The sequence below is a fragment of the Entelurus aequoreus genome, linkage group LG03 (assembly GCF_033978785.1).
Source record: "Entelurus aequoreus isolate RoL-2023_Sb linkage group LG03, RoL_Eaeq_v1.1, whole genome shotgun sequence".
Lineage (NCBI taxonomy): Eukaryota > Metazoa > Chordata > Actinopteri > Syngnathiformes > Syngnathidae > Entelurus > Entelurus aequoreus.
In genome coordinates, this window is record NC_084733.1 from 68,746,920 (window position 1) to 68,766,919 (window position 20,000).

Sequence of the window (20,000 nt, forward strand, 5' to 3'; positions counted from 1 at the left end):
TAAGAAAAGCAGAGCAAGGAGGAAAGGAGGTGGGGGGGGGGGGGGGTGATGATGATGATGATGATGGTAGGTGTCCCACCACCAGCTTCACTGCCATTTGGCCTCTGAGACAGACATCTTTCTGATGCACGGTGACACAAGGTGAAAGGAAGAGAAGCAAAAGAACATTTTTAATACGCTGGGGAGGTCAAAGCAAGGTTACTGGAACTCTATGATCACACTTTTTTTTTTTTTGAAGGGTAAATGTGTCAAAGGAGTGTGGAAAGGAAGGAGAAATGCATCCTTCATTATAGACACCTGCACAATGTGACCTCATTATCAGCCATAACCAGGCAGTGTTGTTTCAATTTTGGATTGCTTAAATCAGGGGTGTTCTAACGTCTTCCAGAGGGAGCTGCATACAAAAACCATTTTAAAATGTTGGGGACACTTTCATTTTGTACATGAACGATACTAAAATCAACAAAATGTAGGTCAATCAATATATGCTAAACATCCACATATTGGCTTTGTGTTTACCGTATTTTTCGGACTATAAGTCGCAGTTTTTTTCATAGTTTGGCCGGGGGTGCGACTTATACTCAGGAGCGACTTATGTGTGAAATTATTAACACATTACAGTAAAATATCAAATAATATTATTTAGCTCATTCACGTAAGAGACTAGACGTACAAGATTTCATGGGATTTAGCGATTAGGAGTGACAGATTGTTTGGTAAACGTATAGCATGTTCTATATGTTATAGTTATTTGAATGACTCTTACCATAATATGTTACGTTAACATACCAGGCACGTTCTCAGTTGGTTATTTATGCGTCATATAGCGTACACTTATTCAGCCTGTTGTTCACTATTCTTTATTTATTTTAAATTGCCTTTCAAATGTCTATTCTAGGTGTTGGGTTTTATCAAATAAATTTCCCCAAAAAATGCGACTTATACTCCAGTGCGACTTATATATGTTTTTTTTCCTTCTTTATTATGCATTTTCGGCCGGTGCGACTTATACTTTGGAGCAACTTATATTCCGAAAAATACGGTAAGTAGTAAATATGTCATCTTGAGGTGTTTCATTGTTTTCTTATTTTTTCATTTATTCTTTATTTATAATAGGGACATCACAAATTAATAAACATATATATAAGAATACATAATGAACCTTTTTGAGTAACATATACAGTACAGGCCAAAAGTTTGGACACACCTTCTCATTCACAACACAACTGATGGTCCCAACCCCATTGATAAAGCAAGAAATTCCACTAATCAGCCCTGATAAGGCACACCTGTGAAGTGAAAACCATTTCAGGTGACTACCTCTTGAAGCTCATGGAGAGAATGCCAAGAGTGTGCAAGGCAGTAATCGGAGCAAAGTGTGGCTATTTTGTAGAAACTAGAATATAAAACATGTTTTCAGTTATTTCACCATTTTTTTGTGAAGTACATAACTCCACATGTGTTCATTCATAGTTTTGATGCCTTCAGTGACAATCTACAATGTAAATAGTCATGAAAATAAAGAAAACGTATTGAATGAGGAGAAGGGGTGTCCAAACTTTTGGCCTGAACTAAATATGATGTGTAAATATGTCAGGTTTTAGCCAAAGACTGATTTCCGCCTGTGGCCCCCAGACAGGTTGATGTGTATATATACTGTACATACAATCAAATAGCAATAAAATAAACAACTAACATATGCAATGTCAGGCGAAATTGCGTGTGAATGCTGTACGTGCGCAAGCCGCAGAAATGCATGAACTACCGGTACGTGCAAAATTAGCTAAGAACGCTAGCATGCTAACAATTAGCATGTGTCAAGTACTAATAAGTACTTAATTTGGCTAAAATGGTTAGCGTGCTAAGAGTCAGCATATGTCAACTAACAAGTTAAATGACTCGAGGGTATCCATCCATACCATTGCAAAAGTAGCACACAAAAAAGTTGACATGCTATTCTCAGCATGCTAGCAGTTGACTAACAAGAGCAAGCATTTTGACTTTGGAACCGCTCCAATCCATTGAGTAATTAGGGATATGTAGAAGTTTGGGGGAAAAATCCTGGTAATTTCGGGAAATCTGGAAATTTTCGTAATCGGGAAACATGTTTGCTTGAATGTCCAGGGTGAAGGGAGTATGTGGATATTGGAACGGTTCAGGATCACTTCCACAAACTCATTAATATTAAGGTAATTAAAAGAGAGCCCAAAAATATATATATTATTATTCCGCCAACTAAAACCTTTATAATGGCTTTAGCACACTTAAAAACATTTCATAATTTGCAAGAAATGCATAGACATCTTCATCATGACGGGACTTACGGAAATCTTCTACCATACTCAGATCCAATTTTTAGATAAATTGGAGTAAAGGTCACAGTGAACCCCGCTCAAAACATTTAGTCCTACTCGCTAGCGTTGGCTTACAGCTAATGTTGGACATTGCTTTGTTTTCCAATCACGGGAAGGAAGGAAGTGATTTGAAGGACAGTGCTGAGAACAAGTACAGTAGATGATATTAGTTGAATTAAAGAAAGAAATTATTTAAAAAAAAGAAAACGACCAACTTGCCAACTTGGTAAAACAATTCAAGTATATAAATGCTAATCTGCACCATACTGAAGCAGAATGAGTTCAATGCCAGCCAAGAATGTTAAAATAATATCTGAACGGTGGACATTCATCCATGAAAACATGGAGAAGCTGCTGATGGTGTGTTTGATGGAGTAGCAGCTGGAAGGAGACAAGGTCAATACTATACATTATTATTACATTAATTAAAAAAGTACAGTAGTTGTTCTCTTGTATTGTCTTATACAATATTTACTATTACAAAAATGTTTATATTTTTATGTGTTGAAATTGTGCTGTTTGGGGGCCAAGCCCTAATTAAATTGATTTAAATTCGATGGGCGACATTGATTTGAGATGCAGGTACCAATTAAAGTCGTAAGTTGAGGTACTACTGTAGGAGCTTAGGGAAGAAATTACATTTAAAAAAAATATGGGTAAAAACATGAATATATTAAAAACAATAAAAATCAGGAGTATATTTTCATGTTCAAATAAATACAAGAAAAATCGGAAAAAATAAACATATATGAATAAGTGGAGGCATTAAATCAGGATAAGTAGAGTATGGGCATTAAAAAAACATGTATGAATAATGGAGTTAAAATGTTGAATGAATTGCACATGTACAGTATATACTCCTGGCTTGGGATCTTGTGGGTTCCAATCGTGATGTGCAAACTCCAGAGTGCAGGATTACTGCGTCACACATGAGTAGGTGCAGGACAACTTCATGGCCACCATCAATCACTACAAGTGTGTCAAGACCTGCTTGAATTAGATTTGAATCAGAGGGTTGATGTCTTTTGCTGTCAAGTAACCTTAGAAGTGCCCTCGTTCACACTGAGGAAAAATGGCAGCAGTTTGTTTGCATTTTGTTTATTTCAGTCCAGTGGTTAAAAAGACGAGAACTCCTTCTGCATTTCTGAATCTGAAAAATGAACACAAGCGCTCATAAATGCAATATACAGCGTTTAAACTGACATGCTTAGATATGTTTAAAGGGACCTTTCACATTTGAACCAATACGGTACAGATTCCCGGTACCTTGGAATTGATACTAAGTGTGTATCAGTGTATTGGTGTGTGTGTGTGTCTTGGCGAGACACACACACACACATATATATATAATATCACTTCTAAACGTAGAAGGCAAAATCTTCTTTTCTGTACTGGCAAAAAGGATGACCTTATACATGACGGAGAACGGATATGTTGACACCTCTACCCAGAAAGGTGGAATTCCAGGCTTCTCTGGATGCCTGGAACACACCGGAGTTCTCAGTCAGATGATCCGGGAGGCCAAAGCAAGCAAAGGCAACCTGACTGTTGATCTGGCTAACGCCTACGGAGCAATCCCTCACACCCTCATTCACACTGCACTAAACCATTACCACATCCCTCTGCACATCAAGGGAATGATAACCAGCTACTTTGGAGGCATCCAGATACGGTTCAAAACAGCCAATTTCACAACTCAGTGGCAAAACCTGGAAAAGGGAATCGTAACTGGATGCACAATCTCCCCCATCCTCTTCATCATGGGTATGAACCTCCTCATAACAGCTGCTGGGAAAGAAGCCAGAGGACCAGCAATGGAATCAGGCATTCGACAACCCCCAATAAGAGGTTACATGGACGATCTCACCGTGACGACCACGACCCATGTGGAGGCGAGATGGGTGCTAACAGTTCTGGACCACATGGCAACATGGTCCAGAATGAAGTTTAAGCCCAAAAAATCAAGGAGCATGGTTTTCCGGAAAGGTAAACTGATGAACAGGTTCAAGCTGCAAGTGCAAGGAGAAGTGATTCCATCGATTGAGGAGAACCCTATAAAGTGCCTTGGAAAGTGGTTTGACAGCTCACTTACTGACAGGAACAACATCACCAGTACAGAGAAGCAGACAGAGGAGTGGCTGAGGAGGGTTGAAAAATCAGGACTCCCTGGTAAATTCAAAATATGGCTCTACCAACATGGACTGTTACCAAGACTCATGTGGCTGTTGACGGTGTATGACATCCCTATGACATGCGTAGAAGGAGTGAAGAGAAAGATCAATAAGTACCTCAGAAAATGGCTGGGAATCCCTCCAAGCTTCACATCAGTAGGCCTCTACATAAGATCAGGACAGCTCCAGCTTCCCTTGTCATCCGTGGCGGAGGAATTCAAGGTAGCGAAGTGCAGAGTCTTAATGACATACAGAGACTCCCAGGACGAACAAGTCAGACACGCAGGCGTCACTACAAGATCAGGACGCAAGTGGGCAGCTGACACATCTGTTGCACAAGCTGAGAGCATGTTGAGGCTACGTGACATCATAGGAACACCATGCACAGGAAGACAGGGTCTTGGAACTTCCCATGTCCAACAGTGGAGTAAGGCAGAACCCAGAGAAAGAAGAGCTATGATCCAGGAGGAAGTACGAAACCTGGAAGAGCAGTGGAACTAGCGTCCCAGGGAGCCTGGACCAAATGGGACCGCCCCAAGAGAAAGATCACGTGGGCGGATCTATGGAAGCTGGAACCATTCCGCATCTCTTTCTTGCTGAGATCAGTGTATGACACACTCCCGACTCCAACAAACTTGCACAGATGGGGCATGAGAGAGGATCCACTGTGCAAGCTTTGCGGACAGAAGGGTACCATGGCGCACATCCTGTCAGGGTGTAAAACAGCACTCACCAAAGGGAGATACAGATGGCGTCATGACAAGGTGCTCATGACACTGGCTAACACCCTGGAGCAGCAGAGATGCAAGAAACGGCAACCACAAGGGAGAACAACATCAATCCAGTTTGTGAGGGAGGGAGAAATGCCACCAACCACAGCAACATCAAGGAAGAGCCTATTGCAAATGGCCCGTTCTTGGGACATGAAGGTAGACCTGGGAGGAAGGCTTCAGTTCCCCCAGGTTGTCCAGACAACCCTGAGACCGGATGTGGTGCTGTGGTCTGAAGAGGCAAAGAAGATCATTCTCATAGAACTCACAGTCCCATGGGAAGAAGGGTGCGACCAAGCCTTCGAAAGGAAAAGTGCCAAATACCAGGACCTTTTGAATGACTGCAGGGGAAAAGGATGGCAGGCGTGGCTGTTCCCGGTCGAGGTCGGCTGCAGAGGATTCCCTGCCCAGTCGGTATGGAGAATGCTCACAGCCTTGGGAATAACAGGGAAGGAGAGAAAGACAGCAGCTAGCAGGATGGGGGAGGCAGCAGAGAGAGCCTCTTGCTGGTTATGGAGCAGGAGAGACGAGATGAGCTGGAAGCCAGGAGGAAGAGATAGGCAGTGACTTGGCCACCACTGCCGGCCCACCCGCGGGTAGGATGTTATGGTTCAGGGTCGAAACACCCAATGACCGCTGGATACCATCTGATGATATCAAGTCCTCCTGGCCAAGGCTCCATTCACCTAAGGTGAATGAAGAGGAAAGCATCTCCGGATGTAATATAATCATATATATATATATATATATATATATATATATATATATATATATATATATATATATATATATATATATATATATATATATATATATATATATATATATATATATATATATATGGATGGATGGATATTCCCGGGTGGCGCTGCCCACTGCTCCCCTCACCTCCCAGGGGGTGATCAAGGGTGATGGGTCAAATGCAGAGAATAATTTCGCCACACCTAGTGTGTGTGTGACAATCATTGGTACTTTAACTTTAACTTAATATATATACAGTACAGGCCAAAAGTTTGGACACACCTTCTCATTCACAACACAACTGATGGTGCCAACCCCATTGATAAAACAAGAAATTCCACTAATCAACCCTGATAAGTGAAAACCATTTCAGGTGACTACCTCTTGAAGCTCATGGAGAGAATGCCAAGAGTGTGCAAAGCAGTAATCAAAGCAAAGGGTGGCTATTTTGAAGAAACTAGAATATAAAACGTGTTTTCAGTTATTTCACCTTTTTTTGTTAAGTACATAACTCCACATGTGTTCATTCATAGTTTTGATGCCTTCAGTGACAATCTACAATGTAAATAGTCATGGAAATAAAGAAAACGCATTGAATGAGAAGGCGTGTCCAAACTTTTGGCCTGTACTGTATATATATATATATATATATATATATATATATATATATATATATATATGTATATATATATATATATATATATATATATATATATGTATATATATATATATATATATATATATATATATATATATATATATATATATATAATTGTATTTTCTATTTTTAATGTACATTTTTTCACACTACAAACAATTTAACAAGTGCCGCAACTTCCGTAAGGCATTCCCAGCAAACAAAAAAAACAACAAAAAAACTAACATAATAAGTTATACTTTTGCAGTGTGAAACGTTTAGATTTCTTCAGTGCACAATTAAATGTTTGCATTCCTTTGATTCATACACATGCACAGATGCAGGGGGTGTATGAATTCCAATGGGGAGCATGTGTTGAGTACACCGGTACTTAACTTTACCAATTTCCTGTACTTTGTATGTGTTCATGTTAATTTGTTTAATAATAAAAGGTATGTAACATTTAACAGTGTCTTCTTACACTTCTGAGTCTTATTTGCAAGTAGACATTCCTTTCAGTTTAATCAAGGGTTGTAGTCAGGAAGTAGTCTTTGCCATTAAGTTGAATGTGCCAGTCTTGTCTTTTGTTGAGTCCTACAAATTGTTTAAGCTGTAACTAGTGTACGTATTACACACCAGCTGTCTGATTGTAATGTGCATCTTGGTTTCAGTTTTCATTACCAAATGTGAAGGTGATGAAAAATGTATGTGACATATCCAATGTAGTTTAGCATCGAGCTAGCACATGTTGAATAGTGGAGCCTTTCGATCAGGCGTGCTTGCTTTGTTGGCATAAAAAAATTGCAACATTATACACTTGTTCACCCACCAAGTGCTTGAGCCAGTGTCATGACGTTTTGTGCAACTAAGATATTAAAATATGGTACCGTTTAATTTTTACATGAATCGGTAGATTCAAGACAAGATACAAGACCAGTTGTCTTGTATGCTCACTATTTTATTTAATGCCAAAGTTCTTTGATTGCAATAAGATTATTATATTATAGAGGTTTATTTGAAATAGGGACAGATACAAAAACAGACATCTGAAACAGTTATCCGATGCATGCATCACAGTGTTTGTAGCCAAAGCTAATTTACAACACTTGTCCCCAACAACAACAACAACACAGATCCAACATCATTAAAATAGGAAAATAAAAAATATAATGAGTTGATAATAATGATAATAGTAATAATACAGACAAAGTGCAAACTAGATAAAAGCCAATAATAATAATAACACAGACAAAGTGCAGACTAGATAAAAACCAATTAGTAAAAATGAGTAATAACTAAACATGGGAACACGATTGGGAACATGTTTAAAGGCCTACTGAAATTAATTTTTTTTATTTAAACGGAAATAGCAGAGCCATTCTATGTGTCATACTTGATCATTTCGCGATATTGCCATATTTTTGCTGAAAGGATTTAGTAGAGAAAATCGACGATAAAGTTCGCAACTTTTGCTCGCTGATAAAAAAAAGCCTTGCCTGTACCGGAAGTAGCGTGACGCCACAGGAGGTAATATTCCTCACAATTTTCCTTTGTTTACAATGGAGCGAGAGAGATTCGGAGCGACAAAGCAACGATTACCCCATTAATTTGAGCGAGGATGAAAGATTCGTAGATGAGGAACGTTACAGTGAAGGACTAGAGAGGCAGTGATGGACGTATCATTTTTCGCTCTGACCGTAACTTAGGTACAAGCTGGCTCATTGGATTCCACACTCTCTCCTTTTTCTATTGTGGATCACGGATTTGTATGTTAAACCACCTCGGATACTATATCCTCTTGAAAATGAGAGTCGAGCACGCGAAATGGACATTTAAAGTGACTTTTATCTCTACGACAATACATCGGTGACACACTTAGCTACTGAGCTAACGTGATAGCATCGTTCTCAAATGAAGATAGAAACAAAAGAAATAAACCCCTGACTGGAAGGATAGACAGAAAATCAACAATACTATTAAACCATGTACATGTAACTACACGGTTAAAAATTCTCAGCCTGGTAAGGCTTAACAATGCTGTTGCTAACGACGCTAAGGCTAATTTAGCAACTAAGCAACCGGACCTCACAGACCTACGATAAAAACATTAGCGCTCCACCTACGCCAGCCAGCCCTCATCTTCCCATCAACAGCCGTGCTCACCTGCGTTCCAGCGATCGACGGCGCGACGAAGGACTTCATCCGTGGGTTTGGCGGCAAGCATCGGCTAGGCGTAGTAAGTAGTCCTTGTTGTGTTGCTGTAAGTATTGTACTTAGCCGCTAATACACCGATCGATCCCACCTACAACGTTCTTCTTTGCAGCCTCCATTGTTCATTAAACAAATTGCAAAAGATTCACCAACACAGATGTCCAGAATAATGTGGAATTTTGTCGAAGAATACAAGAGGTTTTTGTATCGGGTCAGATGGGGTCCAACCACTTCCGTGGATTTTGTGACGTCACGCGCATAAATCATATCCAAAGGAGTTTTTCAACCGGAAGTGTGGCGGGAATTTTAAAATTGCACTTTATAAGTTAACCCGGCCGTATTGGCATGTGTTGCAATGTTAAGATTTCATCATTGATATATAAACTATCAGACTGCGTGGTCGGTAGTAGTGGGTTTCAGTAGGCCTTTAATGTATCATAAAATTTCATTTAAAAATACATTTTTTGTTGTCCTCTTTATTTTGAAAAGTATCAAAAAGTATCACAATGCATTTTGGTACCAGTACCGATACCAACAACAGTAATCGGTACCCAGTAGTACCGACAGAAATCTGTTCCCATAAAAGTACCAAATTTGGTACCCATCCCTACTTGTGTGGTGTCCATGGCGTCTGCACAATAAATACTAAAAGTCGTTTGTTTTACGATATCGTTCATGTAGACTCACTGGACGCTACATTAGGTACACCTTATGATATCGTTCATGTCGACTCACTGGACGCTACATTAGGCACACCTTATGATATCGTTCATGTCAACTCACTGTACGCTACATTAGGTACACCTTATGATATCGTTCATGTCGACTCCATGGACGCTACATTAGGTACACCTTATGATATCGTTCATGTCGACCCACTGGACGCTACATTAGGTACAACTTATGATATCGTTCATGTCGACTCACTGGACGCTACATCAGGTACACCTTATGATATCGTTCATGTCGACTCACTGGACGCTACATCAGGTACACCTTATGATATCGTTCATGTCGACTCACTGGACGCTACATTCGGTACACCTTATGATATCGTTCATGTCGACTCACTGGACGCTACATTAGGTACACCTTATGATATCGTTCATGTCGACTCACTGGACGCTACATTAGGTACACCTTATGATATTGTTCATGTTGACTCACTGGACGCTACATTAGGTACTTATGATATCGTTCATGTCGACTCACTGGATGCTACATTTGTTCACCTTATGATATCGTTCATGTCGACTCACTGGACGCTACATTAGGTACTTATGATATCGTTCATGTCGACTCACTGGACGCTACATTAGGCACACCCTATGATATCGCTCATGTCAACTCACTGGACGCTACATTAGGTACACCTTATGATATCGTTCATGTCGACCCACTGGATGCTACATTAGGTACAACTTATGATATCGTTCATGTCGACTCACTGGACGCTACATTAGGTACACCTTATGATATCGTTCATGTCGACTCCATGGACGCTACATTAGGTACACCTTATGATATCGTTCATGTCGACCCACTGGACGCTACATTAGGTACAACTTATGATATCGTTCATGTCGACTCACTGGACGCTACATTAGGTACACCTCATGATATCGTTCATGTCGACTACATTAGGTACACCTGCACATGCTCCTATACAGTAACTTAATGGAAAACATTATTAAAAACGTTATTACGATTGTGGAGGAGCTGAAAGATCCCCAATATTTTGTCCAAAATACAGAACCATAATATATGTTGCATTTTGAGTTAGCATGTTAGGTCAAAGGTCACGAGGTTAATGTCCTCTTTCCTCGTGTCTTCAGGCTCTGGTGGTAAAAGATGTCTGTGGCGCCCCAACAAGTGTCTTAAATGGAGTCAGTCCGTCGTCTGGCGAACACGGCGGACACGCTCTTCACGATGCCCTTGAGGCCCGTGCACGGCCTCTTGGCGCTCAACTTGGCGTCCTTCACCCCAGTCAGCAGGCCGTGGAAGACCGCCAGCACGCCGTGGTAGTCCTCTGCCGCCGACACTTCGTAGAAGAGGCAGCCGGCGTCCAGGGCCAGGAGGCGGCCCTCCTCGCTCAGCACCCTCCGCCGGTGGTGGAGGTCGCGCTTGTTGCCCACGACGACTACGACGGGTGCCCTGTCGCCGTGCGGGCATCCTCTGGAGGATTTGATGGCGTGGAGCAGGCGGGTGACGGCGGTGAAGCTGGCGCGGTCGCAGATGCTGTAGGCGAGGACGAAGCCGTCCGCCCACCGGACTTTTCTCTCAAAGAGCGCCGTCTTCAAGGAGAGAAAACAAAGGTGAGTGATTACTGCTTACTCTTCCAGCACGGCTGATGTGTCGGTCATTTTCATGTTTAAATATTGTAAATGTTCTTTTCCTGCTTACTTTTTAGCTCATTGGCCAGAGTCGCACAAAAAAAAATATGCATGCATATTTGCTAACTTATCATTTTATTTGCAGGTCAAACTTTTTTAATCCAGCGCCGTTATGAAACAGCGACACAGTGTCAATTGGGTGTGCACAAAAAAAGTGATTAACATTCGAACATTCTTAGTCATCCAAAATTCTAAATTGATTCGTAATTTTCAAAAATCGATTAAAAAAAAAAAAAAGATATACATATTTGTTTTCATATATTCAGTACATATATATATATATATATATATATATATATATATACATAAAAATATATATATGTATACAGTACAGGCCAAAAGTTTGGACACACCTCATTTCAATGCGTTTTCTTTATTTTCATGACTATTTACATTGTAGATTGTTACTGAAGGCATCAAAACCATGATACCTGTGAAGTGAAAACCATTTCAGAAGTTCATCGAAAGAATGCCAAGAGTGTGCAAAGCAGTAATCAGAGCAAAGGGTGGCTATTTTGAAGAAACTAGAATATAAAACATGTTTTCAGTTATTTCACCTTTTTTTTATTAAGTACATAACTCCACATGTGTTCATTCATAGTTTTGATGCCTTCAGTGACAATCTACAATGGAAATAGTCATGGAAATAAAGAAAACGCATTGAATGAGAAGGTGTGTCCAAACATCTGGTCTGTACTGTATACAGTCATGGTCAAAAGTTTACTACATACACTTGTAAAGAACATAATGTCATGGCTGTCTTGAGTTTCCAAAACTTTCTACAACTCTTATTTTTTTGTGATAGAGTGATTGGAGCACATACTTGTTGGTCACAAAAACATTCATGAAGTTTGGTTCTTTTATGAATTTATTATGTGTCTACTGAAAATGTGACCAAATCTGTTGGGTCAAAAGTATACATACAGCAATGTTAATATTTGGTTACATGTTCCTTCGCAAGTTTCACTGCAATAAGGCGCTTTTGGTAGCCATCCACAAGGTTCTGGCAAGCTTCTGATTGAACTGTTGACCACTCCTCTTGACAAAATTGGTGCAGTTCAGCTACATTTGTTGGTTTTCTGACATGGACTTGTTTCTTCAGCATTGTCCACACGTTTAAGTCAGGACTTTGGGAAGGCCATTCTAAAACCTTAATTATAGCCTGATTTAGCCAATCCTTTACCACTTCTGATGTGTGTTTGGGGTCATTGTCCTGTTGGAACACCCAACTGCGCCCAAGACCCAACCTCCGGGCTGATGATTTAAGGTTGTCCTGAAGAATTTGGAGGTAATCCTCCTTTTTCATTGTCCCATTTAAAGTACCAGTTCCATTGGCAGCAAAACAGGCCCATAGCATAATACTACCACCACCATGCTTGACGGTGGGTATGGTGTTCCTGGGATTTAAGGCCTCACCTTTTCTCCTCCAAACATATTGCTGTGTATAGTGGCCAAAGAGCTACATTTTTGTTTCATCTGACATCACTTGGACAAAGATAAGATCTTCTGGAGGAAAGTTCTGTGGTCAGATGAAACAAAAGTTGAGCTGTTTGGCCACAATACCCAGCAATGTTTGGAGGAGAAAAGCATGGTGGTGGTAGTATTATGCTCTGGGCCTGTTTTGCTGCCAATGGAACTGGTGCTTTAAATGGGACAATGAAAAAGGAGGATTACCTTCAAATTCTTCAGGACAACCTAAAATCATCAACCTGGAGGTTGGGTCTTGGGTGCAGTTGGGTGTTCAAACAGGACAATGACACCAAACACACATCAAAAGTGGTAAAGGAATGGCTAAATCAGGCTAGAATTAAGGTTTTAGAATGGCCTTCCCAAAGTTCTGAATTTTTTAAACGTGTGGACAATGCTGAAGAAACAAGTCCATGTCAGAAAACCAACAAGTTTAGCTGAACTGCACCAATTTTGTCAAGAGGAGTGGTCAACAATTTTTTGTCCTGTTTCCTCGTGTCTTCAGGCTCTGTTCGTAAAAGATGTCTGTGGCACCCCAACGAGTGTCTTAAATAGGGTTTATTCTTGAGTTTAATCATATCCAAAAATGATATCTAACCTAGTTAGAGTTTAAAACCTTGTCAAATTAAATAAAATCACAAAGATTTTAATCAAGGTTTAGGTCAGGCTGATTACAAAAATAAGTGAAGTGAAGTGAAGTGAAGTACATTTATATAGCGCTTTTTCTCAAGTGACTCAAAGCGCTTTACATTGTGAAACCCAACATCCAAGTTACATTTAAACCAGTGTGGGTGGCACTGGGAGCAGGTGGGTAAAGTGTCTTGCCCAAGGACACAACGGCAGTGACTAGGATGGCGGAAGCGGGGATCGAACCTGCAACCCTTAAGTTGCTGGCACGGCCGCTCTACCAACCGAGCTATACCGCCCGTCCAATACTAATCAAACAACTGCAAAAGAAAAGACTCAGAAAAACTCAGAAAAATAAATTGACATGCAACTACAAAGTTTAGCCAAAAAATGCAACCCAGCTAAATTAACAAATTAGAATAATAATATATGTTTTTTAAATGAACTGTAAATGAAATCAAAGTGCAAATAAAAATCCAGCAATTTTTGCGCTGAAGAAACTTTTCTTTGACTTTAGCTCCATACTTCTTCTGTTTGGTTGACATTGTCATTACTGCCACAATTGATGGAAAAGTGTATTACAACTGAGTACTGCTGCAACCCATACAGACCACAGCTGAAAAACAGATATTTTATGGCGGCCCTTATATTGACACAAAGGTGTGAATATTTTGGCACCTAATAATTTAATCCGATTCCGATTCCTGGGGTGACGATTCGACTTAGAATCAAAACACAATTCTCAATTCAAACCGATTCTCACAATTTATTATTTCAGTGTTCCTTAACGATAGGGCTTGAGGGCCGCAAAAAAATTACTGCTGTGGTCCATATGGGTTGCAGCGGTACTCAGTTGTAATAGACGTTTCCACCACTTGTGGCAGTAATGAGAATGTCAAACAAACAGAAGAAGTATTGGGCTAAAGTCATAGAATCCAGAATCAATTCCGAATGGAATCGCCACCCCAGGAATCGTCATCGGATTCAATTCTTAATTGCCTAAAGATTCACGCCCGAGTGTCAATACAACCACTGAGTGCGCCAAACACTCACTGAGACATCAATTACCCATCACTACTAAAAACTGATTTGGTCACACACTAAACTACTTTTATTGCTGAAAAATGGATTTCATGCATTTTTTATACCAATGTTCTTAAATTTTCTCATTGCTGCCCATCCCTGCTCTGCGAAAATTATTTTTAATCATTCTCATTTACACCAACTGCATAGTTAGTTTAATACACTTTTCTTTCATTTCACGCACTTACTTCAGGTGGCCTAAAAAGGTGCCAAATATTACCCTGAAAAATGCGGCTTCAATGTTTTTTTTGCCCAATGAAAACTTTCCAACAATACACAAAGTAGCCTATTTCTCATTGGTTGAAACGAGACTTACATTCCATCTAAAATCTCTCATTAGAAACAGCTCTCAGCATGAACAGTGCAGTTCAATAATTAACATGTTGTTAAACGAATACCTCTCTGTTAGTGTCAATCAAAAATGCAAGTGCGGATTTGTAGACAGCACACGGTCGTTTCCTTACCTCGGAATAAGGCGAATCCCAAATATTGACAGCAGTTTCCCTCCCGTCCACCATGAATCTGTGAGTGTAGATGGATTCTGCAACACATTCATACTGTAAGCACATATTTACATAATAACAGAGTTATTATCAAAACTTCAACACTTACCAATGTCTCCATACTCTCCTATGAATCTCCTTGTCAGCAGGCGAACTGTAAGAGCTGCAAGACATAAACAATTTATTACAACTACAACTACTACTAGTAATATACTAATAATAACACAGTGTTGTGTGTTGTTGTTACCTGACTTTCCCACACTCTCTGTGCCCATCACGACAATGTTGGCTTCCATGCTGACTGGATATGTGAGTCCTCTCAGCTCCATGAAGGTTGTGTGTTTGCAGTGCTCTCGGTTCACACTCATTAAAGCAGCCCACACACGAGGGGGAGGAGCTTATAACACGTCATACGCAACATCCACATGCTCCTGTGCACACGTGTTCTGCAAAGAATCCTGGAAATTCTTCTCATTTATCTAGGTCAGTTTTTTTTCAACCACTGTGCCGCGTGTGAGATATTGTCTGGTGTGCCGTGGGAAATTATGCGACTTCACCTAATTGGTCCAATCAATCATTATAATCTGCAAATAATGTGCCCTTGCTTAGTGTCTGTGCTGTGTAAGACTCAGCATGGTAACCACGTAATACTCCATGTCAGTAGGTGGCAGCAGGTAGTTAATTGCTGTGTAAAAGTCGGAATGTGTCGGGTGAGAGAAGGATGGTTTGTTTTGATCCCAATGTGCAGACCACAGCGGGAGGCAGCGTGCAGGTAAAAACGTATGTAATGCTTAAACCAAAAATGAACAAAGGGGAAAGGGGTAGGAAAAGGCAATTGTTATGCAAAACGAAAGTAAAACTGAACTGGCTACAAAGTAAACAGAAACAGAATGCTGGACGACAGCAAAAACTTACGGCGTCCTCAAAGCACATCTGTACATGAAGACATGAAACTGCTACAGGAAAACACCATCAAAACAGAAAGGGCCACCAAAACAACAGCGCAAGACATAAACTAAAGCACTGCTCACAAGAAAACACCAACAAACTCAAAATAAGGCATGACGACCCGGTGGAGTTTCATTTTTTAACGTTTTCTGCTGGTGGTGTGCCTCCGGATTTCTTAATGAAAAAAATGTGCCTTGCATCAAAGAAGGTTGAAAAACACTGATCTAGGTCATGTGTTGCTATGTAAATAATACCTCTAAATGTTGCCTCTATTGTAGCCAATACACCAGGTCTAGTCAAGTGGAGGCCCGGGGACCAGGGGGCCCGGGGGCCCGGGAATGACACCATGGAGTTTAGTTCGAAACTTGGGAGACAACATTTTTCGCAGCAAATTCCTACAAACACTAGAATGTATTGTAGAGGAACTTGGACCAGTGTAAACACATTGGCAGATGTTTGCATTGAATTTTTTAAAGGCCTACTGAAATGAAATGTTCTTATTTAAACGGGGATAGCAGGTCCATTCTGTGTCATACTTGATCATTTCGCGATATTGCCATATTTTTGCTGAAAGGATTTAGTAGAGAACATCGACGATAAATTTCACAACTTTTGGTCGCTGATAAAAAAGCCTTGCCTGTACCGGAAGTAGTGTGACGTCACAGGTTGTGTAGCTCCTCACATCTGCACATTGTTTACAATCATGGCCAGCAGCAGCGAGAGCGATTCGGACCGAGAAAGCGACGATTAGCCCATTAATTTGAGCGAGGATGAAAGATTTGTGGATGAGGAAAGTTAGAGTGAAGGATTAGAGGGCAGTGGAAGCAATTCAGATAGGAAAGATGCTGTGAGAGGCGGGTGGGACCTGATATTCAGCTGGGAATGACTAAAACAGTAAATAAACACAAGACATATATATACTCTATTAGCCACAACACAACCAGGCTTATATTTAATATGCCACAAATTAATCCGCATAACAAACACCTCCCCCCTCCCGTCCATATAACCCACCAATACAACTCAAACACTCGCACAACACACTCAATCCCACAGCCCAAAGTACCGTTCACCTCCGTAAAGTTCATACAGCACATATATTTCCCCAAAGTTACGTACGTGACATGCACATAGCGGCACGCGCGTACGGGCAAGCGATCAAATGTTTGGAAGCCAAAGCTGCGTACTCATGGTAGCGCGTCTGCTATCCAACTCAAAGTCCTCCTGGTTGTGTTGCTGCAGCCAGCCGCTAATACACCGATCCCACCTACAGCTTTCTTCTTTGCTGTCTTCATTGTTCATTAAACAAATTGCAAAAGATTCCCCAACACAGATGTCCAGAATACTGTGGAATTTTGCGATGAAAACAGACGACTTAATAGCTGGCCACAATGGTGTCCCAATATGTTCGCTACAATCCGTGGCGTCACGCGCAAACTTCATACCGAGACGTTCTCAGCAGAATATTCCGCGGGAAATTTAAAATTGCACTTTACTAATCTAACCCGGCCGTATTGGCATGTGTTGCAATGTTAAGATTTCATCATTGATTTATAAACTATCAGACTGCGTGGTCGGTAGTAGTGGGTTTCAGTAGGCCTTTAACCTTGCCAGCAAACATAAACACTGTAGTCCTAACTTGTGATTTACAAGTTTGCTGAATCTAGTCTTTTGTTGCACCTTAAAAAGTGTTGATACTGTAAGTATTTTGCTTAATAGGCACTAGCTGTTTGATTTTAACGTGCATCTTAGTTGTAGTTTGCATTAACAAATACGGAGGTGTTGAAATCGCCATGGAAAATCGCTCATGCTAAGCAGTAGCTTGTCAATAGCAAAGGCAATATATAGTAGCATTTAGCTCACACATTTTCGAAAAAGTGGAGCCTTAATTTACTTATGTTGGAGCATTTTTTTAAAGTCAATTTCTTTGTTGGCACTGAAAATTGCAACATTACCTAGAGGTAGTTTGGTTGAGTCCGCTCTCAGTGCTGCTGCAGTGATTGCCAAGTGCCGAAGTGCGAAGAGCAACCAACCAAGCGTGACATCACGCACAATCCAGGTACCGAAACACAGTTGGATTTTACGCAAATCGGTGCCTATTAACACCAGCGATATTCGGTCGTTGCCAAAAAATTAACCACATTCAGTGCCCATCCCTACCTATTTGTATAATAACCAGTACATCTCTTCCTGTCCCTGTCTACAGTGCTAAGCCTTCTGGGTAATGTACTATAAAACGTCCTCGCCTCCTATTTACCATCCAGCATAAGACAAATAAGAGCAGCTTCTCATTTGCAACACTGACCTAGCAAAGAGGCAGCGTCTTCATGTTAGAGTTGTTGAAGTGTGATGATAATCTCTCAACGTCTCATATTTACAAAATAAAAAATTAGCGCTACTGACTGTTCAAAAATGTACTTAACGTGCTGGAATATTAATGAATGCTTGAGATGAACAAACATTTTTCAACCATAAAACATACACGGAGAATGTCTGCAACTTGTACAGAGCGGACAATAAGAAAGCCTTTGGTGGTGATTCTTTCTGTAATTATGAAGAATTATTACTATCATGAGAGAATCAAAACAGTACAGTCGTTTGACAATGAGCTGTGAGTATGTGCTGTTACTGCCATGTCTACTTTTAGGCTGCAACTATCACACAAAAAAGTTACCTAGAATAAGTAGAAAAGCCCTCGGAGAGCGCAGACCTCCGCCAGGTGTTATGTTATTGTGGATGTTCAGAGTTCCCGTGTTTGTGAACGTATCAGAATCAGAATCAAAATCAGAAATACTTTATTAATCCCAGAGGGGAAAATAAGATTTTCAGAACAATCCCATTCAAGAGCAGACCAACATTACAGGGAGACAGAACAGGATCGCTGACGGGTCTGCCAACTTCTGGCGTCCCTTACAAAAAAGGTGAGAAACAGGTAAACGCTGGGGATGGAGGGTGGTGAGAAAAAAAAATTCAGTCCAAGCCTGGGTCCCTGGAGAGAGGGTCCAGACTGAGGCCAAGGGGGGGAAAAACTAGCCATAGCACACATAAACATGTGTGTAAGAGGGAAACATCAAAGAACACAAAGGACATTAAAAACATTAAAAGAGCAGAGCTGATGCAACCAGCTGCCACTCCAGCAGTGCCACTTCTACACACAGCCACAAAAGTAAAACAACAACAACAACAACAAAAAACATATGCACTGTGGTGGCTTCTGCGGTGTTCCACGCCATCGTCTGCTGGGGTAGGGGGAGCATGGCCAGAGACAGGAGCAGACCCAACAAAGCAACCAAGAGAGCCGACTCCACCCATGGCCGCCCACCAACTCTCTGCCATTGTCCAGTCCGCATGGATGAGCGAGGATACGTCCAAGGAGACCGAGGTGTCCGATACCCGCTCATTCAGCCAAGACACTGAGAAGCTTGTCCGTCCCGGCGCTCATTGCCAGCTCCGCAGCCCTGTCTCTTCATCCGCATCTTCTCCAGTCTCTCCAAACTGACTCTGGTGTGGCAGAGACCCAGCAGCTGGTCTCCATGGCCAAAAGTCTCCCGGGAGGCAGATCCAGAAGTTCACAAAAAAAGCACAGAAGAAGTCACGAAAGTGGCACACAGAGAGTCCTGAACCAAAAGGCAAAAAAAAAACAACACATGAAAACAAGAGGGAACACTAAAGGATGACACAAGAGCACAGAGCTCCTGTCAACAGCAGCCACTACAGCGGCGCCATTGTGGAAAAAAAATAAAAATAAATAAAAAATAAAAAATAGCGCCCTAAGAGGGGAGACTTGTGCAAGAGAGAGGAATTTAATTTAAAAAAATTTTAAAAAAGAGCGTCGGACTACGGTTGACTGTACCAAAACCCCTACTTTTTTTGCACCGACCGAATCTCGCCGGTCCTATCATGCAAGCATTGATTCACGTAGAATCCAACTGTGCCATGTTACGATACCTGGATTGCGGATGACGTCACGCCCGTTTGCCGACTCAGCACGACTTCGGCACTTTGGCGCTCGGCGATCACTCCAGCAGCACTGAGAGTGTACTCAGCCAAACGACCTCCAGGTAATGTTGCAATGTTCAATGCCAACATAGAAAT

General features: G+C 41.0%; 1 protein-coding gene across 1 annotated transcript; it reads right to left on the reverse strand.

The window, feature by feature from the left end:
- Positions 1-10,442: 10,442 nt before the first annotated feature.
- Positions 10,443-15,286, reverse strand: si:dkeyp-59c12.1 (Ras-related and estrogen-regulated growth inhibitor-like protein). The gene is made up of 4 exons (XM_062040872.1): positions 15,205-15,286; positions 15,067-15,120; positions 14,919-14,995; positions 10,443-11,178 (listed from the first exon to the last, which is right to left on the reverse strand). Exons 1-4 carry the CDS (start codon positions 15,284-15,286, stop codon positions 10,762-10,764), a joined length of 630 nt encoding a protein of 209 aa, XP_061896856.1. The 3' UTR covers positions 10,443-10,761.
- Between the last annotated feature and the right edge of the window lie 4,714 nt (positions 15,287-20,000).